This window comes from Pseudogymnoascus destructans (assembly GCF_001641265.1).
Source record: "Pseudogymnoascus destructans isolate 20631-21 unplaced genomic scaffold scaffold_1, whole genome shotgun sequence".
NCBI classification, from domain to species: domain Eukaryota; kingdom Fungi; phylum Ascomycota; class Leotiomycetes; order Thelebolales; family Thelebolaceae; genus Pseudogymnoascus; species Pseudogymnoascus destructans.
Window position 1 is genome coordinate 2,330,771 of NW_020167520.1, and position 16,760 is coordinate 2,347,530.

The 16,760-nt window shown below is 49.2% G+C and overlaps 7 protein-coding genes across 7 annotated transcripts; 5 read left to right on the forward strand and 2 right to left on the reverse strand.

Annotated features, from left to right (window-relative positions):
- Window positions 1-448: 448 nt before the first annotated feature.
- VC83_00620 (uncharacterized protein) lies at window positions 449-863 on the reverse strand (the record flags this gene model as incomplete). Its single annotated transcript, XM_024464308.1, has 3 exons — window positions 449-561; window positions 686-722; window positions 786-863. 3 exons carry the CDS (start codon window positions 861-863, stop codon window positions 449-451), a joined length of 228 nt encoding a protein of 75 aa, XP_024328113.1.
- An 854-nt stretch (window positions 864-1,717) lies between these two features.
- On the forward strand, window positions 1,718-4,032 carry VC83_00621 (uncharacterized protein). Its single transcript, XM_024464309.1, has 5 exons — window positions 1,718-1,972; window positions 2,469-3,078; window positions 3,128-3,449; window positions 3,511-3,650; window positions 3,705-4,032. Exons 2-5 carry the CDS (start codon window positions 2,840-2,842, stop codon window positions 3,988-3,990), a joined length of 987 nt encoding a protein of 328 aa, XP_024328112.1. The 5' UTR covers window positions 1,718-1,972; window positions 2,469-2,839; the 3' UTR covers window positions 3,991-4,032.
- Window positions 4,033-4,205: 173 nt separating this feature from the next.
- VC83_09588 (uncharacterized protein) lies at window positions 4,206-5,626 on the forward strand. Its single transcript, XM_024473001.1, has 2 exons — window positions 4,206-4,604; window positions 4,657-5,626. Exon 2 carries the CDS (start codon window positions 4,749-4,751, stop codon window positions 5,397-5,399), a length of 651 nt encoding a protein of 216 aa, XP_024328769.1. The 5' UTR covers window positions 4,206-4,604; window positions 4,657-4,748; the 3' UTR covers window positions 5,400-5,626.
- Window positions 5,627-7,330: 1,704 nt separating this feature from the next.
- On the reverse strand, window positions 7,331-8,054 carry VC83_00622 (uncharacterized protein; the record flags this gene model as incomplete). The annotated part of the gene is made up of 1 exon (XM_024464310.1): window positions 7,331-8,054. The coding sequence occupies exon 1, from the start codon at window positions 7,802-7,804 to the stop codon at window positions 7,331-7,333; it is 474 nt and encodes a 157-aa protein (XP_024328115.1). The 5' UTR covers window positions 7,805-8,054.
- VC83_00623 (uncharacterized protein) lies at window positions 8,055-8,768 on the forward strand. Its single transcript, XM_024464311.1, has 2 exons — window positions 8,055-8,196; window positions 8,245-8,768. The coding sequence occupies exons 1-2, from the start codon at window positions 8,101-8,103 to the stop codon at window positions 8,752-8,754; spliced, it is 606 nt and encodes a 201-aa protein (XP_024328114.1). The 5' UTR covers window positions 8,055-8,100; the 3' UTR covers window positions 8,755-8,768.
- Window positions 8,769-9,884: 1,116 nt separating this feature from the next.
- On the forward strand, window positions 9,885-13,430 carry HEM1 (mitochondrial 5-aminolevulinate synthase). Its single transcript, XM_024464312.1, has 2 exons — window positions 9,885-10,766; window positions 10,820-13,430. Exons 1-2 carry the CDS (start codon window positions 10,415-10,417, stop codon window positions 12,313-12,315), a joined length of 1,848 nt encoding a protein of 615 aa, XP_024328109.1. The 5' UTR covers window positions 9,885-10,414; the 3' UTR covers window positions 12,316-13,430.
- Window positions 13,431-13,774: 344 nt separating this feature from the next.
- On the forward strand, window positions 13,775-15,692 carry VC83_00625 (uncharacterized protein). The gene is made up of 2 exons (XM_024464313.1): window positions 13,775-15,056; window positions 15,125-15,692. Exons 1-2 carry the CDS (start codon window positions 13,896-13,898, stop codon window positions 15,263-15,265), a joined length of 1,302 nt encoding a protein of 433 aa, XP_024328108.1. The 5' UTR covers window positions 13,775-13,895; the 3' UTR covers window positions 15,266-15,692.
- The last annotated feature ends 1,068 nt before the right edge of the window (window positions 15,693-16,760 follow it).

Below are 16,760 nucleotides of genomic sequence, written 5' to 3' on the forward strand. Positions count from 1 at the left end.
AGTAGTTCCTCTACAGCCACCCACTTGCACATGTCCAACTGTGAAGTACGGTCATGGCCTCAACCAACGAAGCCGAGGCGCTGAAACATGGCGCAGCGGCTTAAGTTACGCTGTGCTCTGCCGTCAGGACCCATCCGAGAATTTATCCCAGCATATCCCCAGCAAACCTTCCCAAGATGGGGAGTTACGGCTTCGCCGTCTTGCCACAGGTTTGTGTAATATCCACTGGTGGCGTTTTCAGACGACGCAAGCCGAACTGATGAGCGTCCACATGCATACAAACATTAAATCTCACGCAGCTCACGCGGCGGGCTCAACAACAGGTAATAGATTCAAGATATCATCATTAAATAGCATCATCGCTCATGCGCATAAATCTGAAATACCATCAACCCTCCCAGTCGTAACCCGTCACCAAGATCAACCCGTCAAAAACATGGACGAACACTCAAACTTCCACCTCGGGTATATCAGAGGGGTATCCGTCCCGTCTCATCCCAACATAATCAATGCGCCTAGCAGCAGCAGTTGAGGCACTCAAAGCAAGCGAAACCGGCGCAACTATGAGTCGTAATGTCAGTAGAGAGTCCTCTGTTTTGGGGGATAGATATGAAGGGAGGGAGAGTTGCGTTAGAGGGCACTCACAGGCCACAGCAGAGCCCTTCTGCTCCTCCACCGCGCATACCAACAGGCTCCTCGACGGTCATCTTCCCAACTGGTTTCTGCGGCTCGGATTAGCTGTGTATTGATGAGACGACGAGCGGGGTGGCCAAGGAGTCACATACAGGCTGTTCCTGGATTGCCTGAGCAGACGGAACATCCATCGCCTGGGCCTTTGGCTGGTTGACTTCTGGGGCAGGCATATCGATAGTTGATTAAACTGTGAATAATAATATCGGTGTGTGTTTGAAGAGAGAGAGAAGTCAGTCGTCTTTATAGATGGCGGTTGAAGTCGGAGGGGGGTTAGTGGCTGGGTTCAGCTGGAGGGCTAAGCTCCTCCTGCAGAAGCGAGCGTCGTCAACCTTGCACCAAAATAGCAGCGTTCCATATAATCTGTACATAAGCATTCGTAGATGACAAGGGTTGCATGGTAGAGAACGGAGGTTGTGCGGCATATTACCTTACCCGTACTTCGCTCCGTACGGCGATGCCCAATTATAACCTCCCACCACCCCCGAATCATAATGAGCAATTTTCGCCGTGCCTCAAGCCCCAACCACCCCTGTAGCTCCACCGCCCAATTCCCCACTCGAGTACGGTCCGAACCTCAGCGTCGCCTCTACCGTGGCTTCAGTGGCATTTCTCGGTCCCAGCGACCCTATATCGGCCAACCTTCGCATGGAGCAGTAGATAGGCTCTTATTTGTAGTACTATTGTACTGTAGCTACATATTGATATAGAACAAGTGTAGGATTAACGTGGTACGAGCCTGTTTTCCGATTGTGTGCTGTGATACCTTGTGGCCTTCGCTTCAGCTCTCCCCCCAAACTTATGACTTATGGGTAGGCTGCGCACTGGGTACTCATGAGTCGAGTAGTAGAATTTCTACTCACCCAGCTGAGTTACTCACTCATATCCCGAGTATTGTTGAATGAGGATTACTCACTTGCCGGGTACCTAGTATAGGTCTTGGCAACCCAGTTATATCACGTGTTTGATTAGTCATTGAAAAGGGGGTGTGATCGTGACTTCACATTGATATCGATATCGTAAAACGCCATAACTCAATAACTCCATTCCCATGTCGTTGATATCCTATTCCACACTATAACCTTTGCCTTTAGGTACCAGGTTACCAGAAGGTTGCCAGAACTTATCTAACCTTCATTCCTGGGTGAGAGACATTTCCATCGATTAAGCCTACAGCTCCATGATTAAACATCATATCCCGCAAACGCCTAACCAATACCATATCCTTTGCCTGAATTGTCACTCTCTTCGCATGAATAGCAGGAGATTTGTCACTATAACTGTTAGTATGTCCCTGTCACTATGTTCAAGTATCATACTCTCAAATTCTCGAATGAGGAAGCATTCGGCAGCTTCCTGGAGAGCTAGGATAGCAGATTGCTGGAAGCGAAGATTGGACTTGAAGTCTTGTGCGATTTCCCTAACAAGACGCTGGAATGAGAGCTTTGGAATAATCAGGCGAGTATCAAGTTGCTGTCTTCTGATATCGCGGAGAGCCTTGGTGCCTATATGTTTATTAGAGAGTTCTGGTAATCCTCTGGTAATCCTCTTACCAGACTTTGCACGGCGCATGGCCTTCTGAGCATGATTGTTGCAAGCTTGAGATGAGCGAACTGGAGCTTTTCTTGCTGTGCGCACAGCCTTTTCCTTTCCCTTTCCCTTTCCACCAAGCCTAGAGCCAGCCTGTAATCCAAGTGGCATCCTTGGTGCTGTGCCGCCAGTTGATCTCCTAGCAGTTTGCTTAATACGAGCCATTTGCTAACATTAAGATGAGTTAGTGAAGTATACACAAGACAAAGAAGTAGATCAAAAGATATATGTACTTACAGTGAGTTTGTAGCAAGGATGTTGTAGAAAGAGTAAAGAAAGAGGTAGAGGTTGAAAGGTATGTGTTTTATTTGAAGGTACGCGTTGTAGTGTTGTTTAGAACAGTAATTATTTGCAGGTGAATATTCCTTGACGAATATAATTGTTTGCAACTTTAAAAAAACAACAACCTTACAACCAACCACCTTCCTTGGTTACGTTCCGATCTACACATTCTTCTTCTCTTTTGCGCTTTACCTCTTCACTAGGACCTCAAGTAAGTTTATTATCTTGATTCTACAGTCAGAACTTCTGATGATCTTCTGCTAATCACGTGTTTAGCATGGCGAAACGCAAGGCACCTGAAGAACTCTCCACTAATTTGAATACTATCAAAGCTCGCAACCGCGTCTCCAACCTTACTGAAGATGAGAAGGCTGTTCATTTAGCACTCAAGGCTGACCATGGCGATCTGAGCTACTACTTAAAGAAGTTATACAAGTCTGCAAAGTATATCGCTGCCTCTGCTGAAGACAAGACACGTCTACAGAATGAATTGAAGGTTGAGCGTATTCGTGTTCGGTAAGTTCCTTCTGGTAATCTCTGGTAGCCTTAATCTAACTATAAACAGGACTGAAAAGGGCACCCATGCATCTTGCATTGCGAATCAGAAAGTCAAGAATACTAGCGCCCCTTCTTCTTCTCCACAAGCCCCACCATCTACTCCGCCACAACTTCTGTCTGAGCTTGCTGCATTTGAGGGTATCACCAGTATCCCAATCGATGACGATCATAACAGCGAATGGGAGGATACTGAGGTTGAAGACGATTTAGAGTTGGAGCTTATGTTACGGCGCGACGATATTTTAAATGACGAGGCTGTTCTACCAGATGAGCTTTCTGATGAAGAGATCGCTAGCATCCAGGCTCTCTTAACTCAAGCACGCATTGATGTTGGTACCTCATAGTCTGGTAATCTTCTGGTAATCTTCTGGTAATACTAACGGTTGATAGGCCCATGAAGAGTCCAATTTCCGCAAGTGGCAACATTTCTGGGATAGCTGTATCCGCTCATATACGAGAAAGGCTGGAAAGCTGAGAAAGAAGCCTGAGCATCTCTTTGAATATATGCCATGGATTGATGTAGAAGAAGGGTACGTCTCTGATCATTCTAGCAATCTTCTAGAGATACTAATTGTTTATTATAGCACTTTTCACAACGTTATCCCACCACATAAATATTTCTGTTTGTACGAGCAGGCAGTTTGGACAAACTTTACAGCTTGGAAGTTTGGAAAGTGGGCCCAATTACCAGGACCTGCGCAGTGGTACCCAAAGTCTTACAATCTTGTCGACAACGGATGGTTACAAGTCTCCACTCATAGTTCTAGCTTCAAAGAGGCGTTCTTACTTGTCTACTCTAAGAAATTTGATAAGGAAAAGTGGGCTAAGGTATCAGCTGCACAGGATATGTTGTTTCTGGAGTTAGAGTAGAGGAGAGAAATGGAGTATTTGATTTTCCGACGCGAATAGGGGCTATAGAGATTTAAGTATTTCATCGTAGCCAGACTTCTGGTAATCTTCTGATAATCAAACAATTTGCTACTTGCCAAATGTCATCGCAATATTCAGAGTTGTTTGACTCTGACAATCCTATTTCTAATATATTCTCAGACTCTCTCCCCTCTTCTCAACGACTACCTTCATTAAATCAAATCCCTGCGGGCCTCGAATATACTGGCAAATTAAACCAATTCATCAAATGGACTAAGGATACACACGATGTATTCATTGAGTGGTGGAAGCTATCACGATGGTATGAACAACACTCAGATCATACTACAAAACTCCTTACGAAGATTGCATGGGATTCAACCAACCGGAGTTCTCAATACTGGAGAATTTATCACCAAGGAGCAGACCGGCTTTCTGGAGAACCATGTGTCATTTGTACCTATTGTTCGAAGGCCCTTACGCATCCTGCAATCAAGTCTGCTGGCCCAAAGTCTATGGCAACACATCTTGCATCAGACATTTGCAAAAAGAAGTCACGGATGGGTAAGGATAGTCTCTATCAAATGCGAATCAATCAGATGCGACCTCAACAGGTAAGGATTACCAGATTATTACCAGAATTATATAGGCTAATATCTATAATAGGATCATATTCTCACACAAGAGGCATTTTACGAACAAGTTCTATACACAGTTATCTCAACTCATAGCTCGTTCCGCTCAGTCGAGGATCCTGAATGGAAAAGGCTTGCTATCTTACAGAATCCTCACTATCCACTACCCTCAGCAACAACTATTCGAAACCTCTTAACAACAAAGCTCACACAAATCGAAGAAGAGATGCTACAAGATGTTGTTCCTGGTTCAAAGATTGCATTATCGCTCGACTGTTGGTCAAGTGTTACTCGACTTCATTTATGGGTGTTATTGCATCATTTATCGACCGTCATTGGAAAATGCAAGAGGTCTTGATTGGGTTTGAACCTATATATACAGATCATACTGGTGCTGAGTTATGTGGAATACTTGAAAAAGTTATCACAAGGCAGCATTTAGAAGGACGAATTATATCCATTACGACTGATAATGCGTCAAACAACACTTCAATGATGAGAGATGTGGAAATAATGCTTGATAGTATTGCAGACAACGAGCATTTCATTGGAGGAAAAGTACAACACATACCCTGCCTAGCTCACGTTATTCAACTTGCCCTTAGTGCTCTCCTTGGTCGAATCCGGATTACGCCAACAAATCAAGAGATCTTAATGAACTGGGAAGAAGAGAATCAGATGGAGGGCCTTGCAAAGTTGCAGAAGGACAAGGGTATTGGATTTACACTTGGAAAGGTATATATTCTCTTGTTAGTTCTGGTAAACTTCTGGTAGTCTTTTCTAATATCTCATAGCTCCGGAAGCTCACTATCTTTGTTAATTCAAGTCAAACTCGAAGGAACAGGTTTATGACTTTGCAAAAGGCAAACATGAACCGGGGTCAATCATCTCAGAGGCTTCTTCGACTTATTCAAGATGTATCAACTCGATGGGATTCGACATGCCATATGCTTCTGCGAGCACAGCAACTCAAGTCAACAATCAATCAATATACTCGAGGCGATCATGGTGCTCACATGTTCAGACTTAGCGAGCTAGAATGGAAGCACATCGAATACATCATTGATCTTACAAGGCCATTCAACTTCTTTACAACAAACGTTGGATCGTCAGCCGGACCTACTGTCTGCTATACACTTGGAGTATATCAAAAACTCTTATCAACGCTTGAAGGAACTCGGCACCGGCTACGGCATAAGACATATCCATGGGCAGCAAAGATGACTTTAGCAATCGATGCTGCAGAGAAGAAGATTAGGAAGTATTATAACAAGCTATACACAAATACTGGATCTATCTTCGCATTTGCTAGTATCTTAAATCCTAGTGTGAAGCTCTCACACTTTAACAAAAAGGTTTGCAAGCTTGGCTTTTCAATACGAAATTGGGAGACAGAGTTTGAACAACAGTTTAGGACTCTTTATAAAGAGCAGTACTCTACAGTGCGAGTTGCGAGTCAATCAGGATTACGAGATGCAGATATGGATCCATTAGCCTTAGTATTGCAGCAAAGTCAGACATTAAATGGGACTCGGGGCCAGCGAGAGGAATATGTGAATGAGGCTGATCTCTATCTTGATGCTCGTAAGTTTCTGGTAATCTTCTGATAATCTTATTCTAACTTGTATAGCACATATCTACACAAAGATATTGCTATTTTGGCAACAAAAGGAAGAGCAATTTCCTGGTCTATCAGCAATGGCTCGTGATATACTTTGTATTCCTGCTGCTGAGTCTGGAGTTGAGCGAGTCTTTAGTGCCGCAAGGGACGTATGTGGCCACCGACGTGGTCAACTTAATCCTGAGACGATTAAGAGTATTATGCTTATATATTACTCTCGACAATACAAGAATCGTCAAGGTCATCGTGACAAGCTTGCAGATATGATGGACGTCGTTGATATGACTGAGGAGCAAGTCGAAGAAGAGTATGAGGCACAACGACAACGGATGTGCAATTCTATCGAGTTACAATATATCAGCGATGAAGAAGAACCACGATCAAATACACATATCCGAGAGACATATTCAAAGGTACAATATCCTCCGTTTAATCCTCAGCGGCCACAGCAACAGCAAGACTTATCACAAGCTGCACATGAAGAACGACAAATGCGCTACCAACAAGGTGAAGAAAGAGATAGGGCTGACCGTCTTAACGAGACCTTATACGACATCCCAGATGACGATATCCCAGATAATGAAGATATAAGAGAAGATGGTAATAATGAGGAGCCTATACTTCCAACTATTCATGACGATGAAGATAAGGATATGCCGTCCTCGCCACCAACGCCTATCCAACGCCCTCGGAAGACTGGAAGAGATCTACTTGATATCTTTCAAGCTACTCGTCAAGACCCTATAAATACTTTAGGTATTAGTAGGTCTGGCCGGCCTCATCAAGCAAGGTGGAAAGATGTTCTTGAGCATATATAATATAGTGTTCTGATAATCTTCTGATAATCGTGGTACTTAGATAGAGGAATATACGTGATTCGTTCTCACAGCTTATTAGAGATGGTAGAGTGATGCTGATAAATGTAATACTTTAAGTTAACTTACAACTGTAACCATAAAACAGTATTAATCGTATGAGGGACTGTTCACGTAATGCATATATCTTACACGTGACAGCCGAGTACTCACTGGGTTTTTACAGAGTAACTGAGTATTGGCCTCACTCACCGAGTCGAGTGAAAGGTTCAGCTACTCACCCAGCTGAGTAACCCACTGAGTGAGTGAGCCGAGTATTGGGCGAGTAGTGCGCAGCCTAGCCGCAACACCCCCGCATTATCATTTTGCTGGGGCATGTCCCCAGTAAAGCAAATAGGAAATGCAAGCACGCGCTTCATTTTGCCGTTAATTGTGAGGATTGTACCTCGGTCAAGCTTTGATAGCTCGGGGAGTGATGACATAACATCGTTAAGCTTGGCACCATGTGGCCCAAGAGTTATCACGAACACATTTGACCGCTTCATGCGGTCTTGTAGAGACTGCGCTGCAATTGTGTATATTCCAATGAGTGAGCAGTACATATTTCTATACACGCCAAATCCATCAATGAAGATGATTAGCGGCATAGATATAAAAGCTTCAAGTATCCAGTCCCTCCCATATGCCTCTAACTCTAGCTCAGCGATGTGCGGGTGTGACTGCGCTGCGGGCTGGATTTTCATTTTTGACAGGTTGAAGACACGGCGAACGTGGAGCTTGTCATTGAAGCTGTAGGCTTGGGCCGCTGGGATCCCGTTCTCAAAAAAACGTAGTCCACGGACAGTGTGACCTGGGCAATAACCTGTTCTGACGAGACATAGTCAAAATAGTCTTCACAGAGTATTTTCTCTGAGGCTCAAGTGGAATGGCCAACCGTGCAACTGCACTGCTCATACTTGGTGGTAAATCTGTGCTTATACACACGCGCTGGATTCGGACAAGGACATCGTTATTGTTGCTACTGCAACTTCGCTGATCGATGCCAATGCTGCACACCAAGATATATGTCGACTCGAGATCATATGTTATGGAGCAGGTCAAGCAATGGCGGAGCATGCTTTTGAAGAAGTTGGTTGTGAGTATTTTCATTATTCTGAGAGAAGCATATCTAACTTTATTACAGACCCATGTCACCATTGTCGTCGAGAAGGACCAGAAAGTTCCTGGTGGGATGCTGAAAAGCTGCTCCAAGTTTGAAGATCTTGTGCTGTCGTTCCGTGGGCGATACACCACTACCAACTTCATGGAGGTGTTTTACTTCGTTCACCGATATGTCGACATTCCCTCCTCTACTGCCCTGGGGCAGTATTACTGCTGTGAGCTGTACGCTCATATATGTGCAAAGGGCAAGCTGATGATGGATTGGGAGGCCAAAAAGGGACGCGCTGTGGATGACAAAATCTCGAGGAGTAAACTGGTTGAATTTATGTCCCAGTTCCCCCTCATCGAGAGGTTCGACGAGCTGAAGAAAGAGGACTTCCACGAGCTTTTCAACAAGACCATCCTGAATGACGACAAGATCCGACCGAAAATTTCCACCCTCCAGGCCGGTGTTGATTATTTCCTTGGCGCACCACCCCAGGTATGTTTACACTGTCGATGCTTACGACAACCCCCCTCCCCATGTTCTTGAGGTCTCTTTCTGTGCTAACTCTTGGATGTATCAGCGTAGTGAGCATACCTCGAACATACCCGGAACAAATCTCGAACATACCTCGAACCATGGCGAACATATGAAAACATACTGGAATACTGGGATATACTTGTGGCTTGGCTTGGCTTGGGTTTTCACAATTGGCTGGCAAGAGTCATGTTCTTTATGGCTGTGATCTTCGATCACCTTCCGGCATGGTTATATTTGCTATATACTACTTTTAGCTAATATTAAATGAACAGTCTTTGGAATCAACTTCGGAATCCCTCTGTTTTGTGCCGGTGATATGTTTCTGTTATACCTCTTGTCACAGGTTCGTTTTCATTCTCCATCTTGATCTGGGTGCTCATCGAAACTGCCTTCCTATTGTCGCCAGCGTTATCCTGCAATTGCTTCTTCTCCTTCCTGTTGCTTCCTTCTACTGTTGGTATTATCATGCCGCCAGGTGTTCCTTTTGCTGATCGTTCGCTGGTGACATATCTACGCTGGGAGTTGCCGCTCGTGGCTTGGGGCTGTCAAACCCTTGATTCCCAGAAGTAATTCGCGCTTTTACGGCTTCTTACTTTCTGTGGTATGGCTCTTTCTGTCTTCTTGCCACCACAATGCAAATGTCACTGCATATTCTCGTTGCCGCAGTGTATTGTCACCGTTGTGCTCTTGTTACCACCCTAATCCCACCACTACATGGCTCTGATAGCAATACTCACCGTCGATGAGTGGGCTTCTGCGAGACTGAGCATTTGCACCATTGGGCTGGTTAGCTGCGGGCGACCACCACCACCACCCCTACGCCTTCTTCATACTTATTTCCTTGTCTATCAGATTGATCAGAGCTGATCTGGATAGATATATAGGCAACCCTTCCCCGAGCAGCCGGCACTGACACCCTCATACTGCTCCTGGCGCCCCTTTCGGCGATTCTTCTGAGGGGCTGCAGAGCGACCGCCATACAACCGGGCGGACCCCCTTCCGACTGCCCTACGACCAGCGTTGGCCACTTTGCCGTTGATGGCGGCACCAGCGGCGGAACAGTTGTCAGGGTTTTTACGACAATTTGGGTGGATTGGCCACCACCGAGCTCAATATGGACAGCGGTAAGTCAATTAAACCGTCATATTACTATATACTTATTATCTACAGCGTATTTCCAGACCACCGTGGATGGCCGTTGAGCTAGAGAACGGCCGTTCCACCGAAGCTCGGGCCACTCCACCATTGGGGAACCGTAACTATAGGTTTTGCCCACTTTCCCACCACCGTCGTACCACCCTTACCAAAATAGGTGGTGCGCCAGTAAGGTAAGTTCTGCCGATACGCGAGTATAAGTTATAAAAAGAACCAGCAGAGTGTCACGTGTTGGACTGTGAGGCGACCAACGTGACCCAGACCCAGACCCAACCAATGATCCTCGGCTTTCTCGTTTTTTTCCCCAGACCCCGCCACAGCCTATACACAACCAATCAAAGTCTCATGATTATACAACTTTCCCTCGAAAATCCAGATAGTTGCCGATGTTCGCCCTGGGCATATGTTGTCAACTTTGTTTCCTCTCCTCTAAACCATAGAATCAATTCTGGCTGCTCAATTCCAAACTTGACAAGCTCAAACAAACTCGCAAACCCCCACCTCAACAGCCACCATGGACACCGTTCTTCGGCAGTCCAAGACCATGTGTCCCTTCCTGAAGAAGACCTCCCCAGCGACTCTCCGCTCCCTTTCTGCTACCAGCGGCCCAACTCGCAGCTACCATGCGTCCCCAGGTGGCGGCTCCATGTCCAACCTGCAGACCATTGCCCGCCGCTGCCCTGTCATGGGATCAGCTATGGCCGTCCAGAGCGCGAAGACCGGCGGTAAGGTCGCTTTTGGCGCTATTGCGGCCCTCAAGGGCATTCGCGGCTTCTCCGGCAAGGCCAGCACTGGTAAGGCCAAGCTTCATACCAGCAGTGCTCATGCAGCCAGGCCAATGGAGGGTATCCTGATGGGCGAAAAGCGTGAGTCAATTCCCAGGCACATATCTCTATAAGTGGTTACTGACACGTCCAAGTCCCCCAGATCCAGCCAGCCAAGCCAGTCAAGGAGGCTGCCACCGTACCAGAGAACCTCGTGAGGAAGGATGGCAAATTCGACTACGATGCCTTCTACACGAACGAACTCGAGAAGAAGCACAAGGACAAATCTTACCGCCATTTCAACAACATCAACCGACTGGCCAAGGAGTTCCCACGTGCGCACACTGCAAACCCAGAGGAGCGCGTCACGGTGTGGTGCTCCAACGATTACCTAGGCATGGGCAGAAATTCGAAGGTGCTTAAGGCAATGCATGAGACTCTCGACGTATACGGTGCCGGTGCGGGCGGAACACGGAATATCTCAGGTCACAACCAGCACGCCGTGGCGCTCGAGAAGACGCTGGCGACTTTGCATGCAAAGGAGGCAGCGCTGGCATTCACTTCGTGCTATGTTGCCAACGACGCAACTATGGCCACCTTGGGCAGTCGCCTGCCAGGCTGTGTCTGGCTCTCCGACAGCTTGAACCACAACTCCATGATCGTGGGCATCCAGCACTCCGGCGCGAAGAAGATGGTGTTCAAGCACAATGATCTCGCCGACCTTGAGGCTAAGCTTACGTCCCTTCCACTCTCCACCCCAAAGATCATCGCCTTCGAGTCGGTCTACAGCATGTGCGGCTCCGTCGCTCCGATCGCGGAGATCTGCGACTTAGCCGACAAGTACGGCGCCATTACCTTCCTCGACGAGGTCCACGCAGTGGGTATGTACGGACCACACGGTGCTGGCGTGGCAGAGCACCTCGATTATGAGGCTCACGTGAACGGTCGCCCCAGCGGCACCATCATGGACCGTGTAGACATCATCACCGGCACCCTCGGCAAGGCCTACGGCTGTGTAGGTGGTTACATCGCCGGTTCCGCCTCCATGGTCGACGCCGTGCGCTCCCTCGCCGCCGGTTTCATCTTCACCACCACCCTCCCCCCCGCCACGATGGCAGGCGCACGCGCAGCCATCGAGTACCAGATGTCCACCCAAAGCGACCGTCGCCTCCAGCAGCTGCATACTCGCGCCGTGAAGGACGAGCTCGCAGCTCGCAGCATCCCCGTCATGGATAACCCATCTCACATCATCCCCGTGCTTGTCGGTACCGCCGAGCTAGCGAAGGCCGCAAGCGACTTGTTGCTGGAGAAGCATGGGATCTACGTGCAGAGCATTAACTACCCCACCGTTCCGGTTGGACAGGAGAGACTCCGCATCACGCCTACCCCAGGTCACACGAAGGAGTACCGCGAGCACCTCGTCGACGCGCTCGAGAGCGTGTGGGCCAAGCTCGGCATTAAGCGCACCAGTGACTGGGCAGCCGAAGGCGGCTTCCTGGGCGTCGGGGCCGATGAAGCAACCATCGAGCCGCTCTGGACCGATAAGCAGCTAGGAGTTGAGGCTGCCAAGGGGACCAATGGGAAAGTGGGGGTCATCCAGGCGCTGCTTGAACGCGAGGAGGCGGCCCAGGCACAGACCGCGTCTGTGTAGCCGTCTATCGCTATCTACTCACCGAAGTAGCAGGCAGCGATACGGCTGCGAGTCTGGGGGCTCAGCGGACCGGAAACCACGACCTTTTTGAGCTGGGTGGGGAGTGGAGACGAGAGCATATTGTGATTATATATGCCCGAGATTATTTTGATTAGTGATGGGGATGGTGAGACGGCGGGCGGATTGAATGCCAGCTTGCAATTTCGATTCTTGCATATGCCATCTAACGCTTTACTGTGACGTAAATTGTGCTCTTGTTAGTAATATTCAGGTGCATGAATTATCGTGATGTGCGGAGATCCCCTCCGAACCCCTTTCTATGGAAGTCCCGGCAAAAAAAACCCGTTCCTATGATCTTAGCATATCTACCTCCCCTGTTCCCGGAAGTACTCGCATCCTCACGCATCTTCATCCCATCTCTGCAGCTCTGTCCGGATCATGCCGACTCTGCATCCCGGATCCCGAGACGCGGATCCACGCGCCATCGTCGCATGGACCAGTACTTTGTGATTCCAGCAGCCATGCATCCCCCAATTTTGAAACACCGCGCAACCCGGAGTCGTTTGAGGCTGAACGGGGAGGATGGGAAAGGTCGCCTACTAAATTTCCGCATTATCATCGTTGGCGATCCGAGCGTTGTTGGATCTGAGACTCGATTGCGCTGTGTTGTCGTCACACCCGTGCTCTGCCAACCGTGACGCGGTCCCGGCGCTGCGAAGGTATCACTTTCATGGGAGGCTCAATATGGTAATTTCACATTTGCGGATTGACGCAGCGTGCGCGTCGGGTTTGAGCAAAGCTTTACCTTGGGCGAAATGTAAGGAGGTGGTCACCGGCTCAGTTCCAGGTGTATATAGGCTCTCCCTTGCTCGTCTCACAGTGTCAATTGAAGCCCATTTCCTCCTCCCCAAAACCAAGTCTTAAAACCCGAAATCCATTCACCCACCAAATGACCATTCCCAGCCCACTTCATCAGACAAGAAAGAAATCAAGTTTTGCGCTTAACTCGATGCCACCTCCGCCGCCAGTACCCAAGCGCGCCCCTTTCCGGCCTCGCCAATTCTGCCGATCGCCAACCCAGCACCTCCGAAAACCAACGTCAACCGAACACCCTCAAAACCACCACCACGAACACCACCCACGCCGCAACCCCGTCTAAAACAACTCCTCTTCTTCCCCCAACCAGCTCCTCACCACCACCCCTCGCAACGGCATCACTGGCCCCTTCCCACCCCGGCCCCCCACCCCGCGCGCCCGCCGGACCACCCTCGTGTCCGCCGCCCATCCCAGCCGTGGACGAACCCGCGCCTCCGCCCGCCTCGTGGCCCATCTCCCACTTCTCCTCCTCGCCGACCTCTCCCTCTAACCCACCACCAACGACCGCAAACCCGCGCCTCCCCGCGCCCTCCTCCCAGCCGCCCTACCCGACCCCCCCGGCCGCCGCGCGCCATCGCTGGTCCCTCTACAACGCTTTCGCGCCTGCGCTCCTGCCCCAGCTACCGGACCCGCGCACGCAGCGGCTGAGGCTCGAAGCTCAGCGGGCTACGCGGCTGTGGAATCCGAGTAATAGCACGCCGCGCATGCGTCGGCCGACGACGACGACCACTACAACGGAGAGAAGGGCGCGTGGGAGAGCGGCGTCAGGAGCGAGTGTTGCGCAGCCAGCGATTCCGCTGCGGCATCCGCAGCTGACGAAGGGGGAGATTGAAGGAGAGATTCAGGGTGCGGGGGATATTGAGTTTATTGGCGGGAAGGATAAGGGTGGTGCTGGTGATTATCCGCTGCTGAGTTTGAGGGAGCAGAGGTTTAGTCGGAATTCGAGCGGACGTGCGAGTCTGCAGGTTGAGTACAGCGCGGCTAGCTCAGGGACGCAGAGTAATCGCGTTAGTCTGCCGAGGAGCGTGACATCGATTGATATACGGCGCAGTTTTAGCCTTGTGGCTGAGGATTTTGCGGCAGGTGCGACGGTAGAGCACGGCGATAAGGGGAAGGGAAAAGATATCGAAGGAAACAGACGAGTATATATTGAGCGACGATCAACGGGCTACCGCAAACGGGGACAGTTAGTTGCCTCGTTGCAAACACCCGTCGAGCTATCACCGAAGTTTAAGCAGGACATCGGACCACCTCTCGCGCACACCACAAGAAACTACACAATGGCCGATCTCGAAAGCGGTCCACCCCCCTCGCAATCCCAATCCCAAAACCCCTACCACGACCACGACACCACCGACAATCTCGCCTCCTTAACTTCCACACACACCTCCATCCACGGCTCCGACCGCCCCATCGCCCCCGGCGCCGACGACGCCTGGGGTCCCGCGCATCCATGCTTCCCTCACCTAAACCCCTACGTCCCCACCGACTCCGTCGCCTACGCAAACACGCGCATCATCCGCATCCCACGTGACTGGATGATTGCCGGCGACCTCGCTCCGACCTTCAGCGCCACATACCCCGAGCTACTCGGCGAGGCGGGACTAGGGGAGGCCGAGTTCCGGCGCTGCGTGGAGTCCATTAATACACGGCTCATCGAGGCGTTCAATCCGTTTGGTGTGCGGAATCTGGTGGATGCGGTGATGGGGCTATGTACAGGGTGGTTATGGGATGATGCGGGGCTGACGTATACGAAGAGGTGTTTGGCGGCGGCGGAGAAGGCGATTGAGGGGTTTAATCGCGAGTTGGAGATGGGGAGCTCGCAGGCGAGGTTTATTTCGCTGAAGAAGAGCGCGTATATGAGTGTAAGTCGACTTCACCCCTCCCAAATCCTATGATGTGATTTCTAGGTCGGTGGCTGACAGGTTCATAGCTTGATGTCCAGATCCCGACACCACAGATCGGGTTTATCGAGTCCGAGATGGGCGAGGATGACGACGGAGTCTCAGATGCGGGTACGGAGCGACCAATTGCTGAGAGAGCGGAGACTCGAGACGGCGAGGTGGTGTACTAGTTACCTGGTGAGAGCAAGCAAAAGTGGCAGCTGTGGACAGTTTACTGGATATACCCCCCATTTCCCTTAACACAACTCCGGATGGGCATTCGCATATTCGGAATTCTCCTTAATTCTTTTTTTTTGTCTCCCTGCCAGCGCGGCGTCTGGGTTTTGGGGGCATATTTCTCTACCAAGAAGCTGCGTTTTTTTCGACTGTGGCTTTCTTTTAGGATGGGATGGGGATGGGGATGGATTGGGATGGATTCTGTTACGTGGGTTTAGAGAGGTTTTTCTCTTGTAATGAGTAGTAGTTAATATTTCGGTGTTACGATTGGTACTGTCCGTTTGCGTGCGTATATGTTGTCGTTGCAAAGTTCAACATGCCATTCAACACCTATGTTTTAGGTGCTTCTGTGGTGAGGAGATTCCGGCTCCGAACATCTTGACGTTGATAGGAAACATTCAGACCTGATGTTAGAGCCAGAATCTTCCACACCACAGAAGCAGGTCACATAGCATCAAGTGCGGACTCCAATCGCAGTGCCAAGGCGGAGGGTCCGAACCCGTGCGCTACAGTGCCAAGGCGGTGGGTCGTCACTCCGAACCCCGCACGGGAACGTATATACAGTAAAAATACGATAAGTCGATATGCTTTTAGCCGATATTTACGTTATCTCGATATCTATTTCTGTACGGAAGCTTTTTACATACAAAACACAATACATCCGATATCGTGAGATCCTCCTTGAATATCAACTTATGCTAATCTTTTGAATCTTATAGAATGCCTTCGAGAAAGCTCAATTCAATGACGATTGAACAGCGTCGTGCTCTTCGACAATGGACCATCAACAAAACACCTCGAACTTCCCAAAAAGATTGTATCGCCTGGTTTTTTGAGAAGTACAACATTCGAATTAGTCAATCTACAGTCTCGGAATCCCTTAGCAGCCAATTTATCAACCTTGATGATCTGATTAATACACCAACAATAGGGAAGAGGAATGATACGAATATACGTCGACGGGAAGTGGCTTGGCCAGATATTGAGGCTATTCTTTTTGAGTGGCAAGAACGAATCGATTCAAAAGGAGGTTTTACAACTGCGGAGGTCTTACAAGAGAAGGCAAAGCGAATTTGGTCACAACTACCACAATATCAAGGGAAGCCTTCGCCAGAGTTTAGCATTGCTTGGATACAGAAATTTCGACTATGTCACAACATCCGGAATAGAAAGAGGCAAGGAGAAGGGGCATCAGTCAGTGAGACAGCAGAGGACGAGATGAGGGCTATTCAGACAGTGGCTGGGGAGTATTTAGAGGACAATATTTATAACATGGACGAGACGGGTTTATACTGGAAGATGATGCCATCTCGTGGGCTTTCTACAATGGAGGCTCGAGTAGGAAGGAAGATGGACAAGGCAAGGATGTCTGTCGTATTCTGTTGTAACGCTGCTGGTATTGATCGATGTCCTCCTTGGTTTATTGGCAAGGCAAAAACGCCTCGAGCT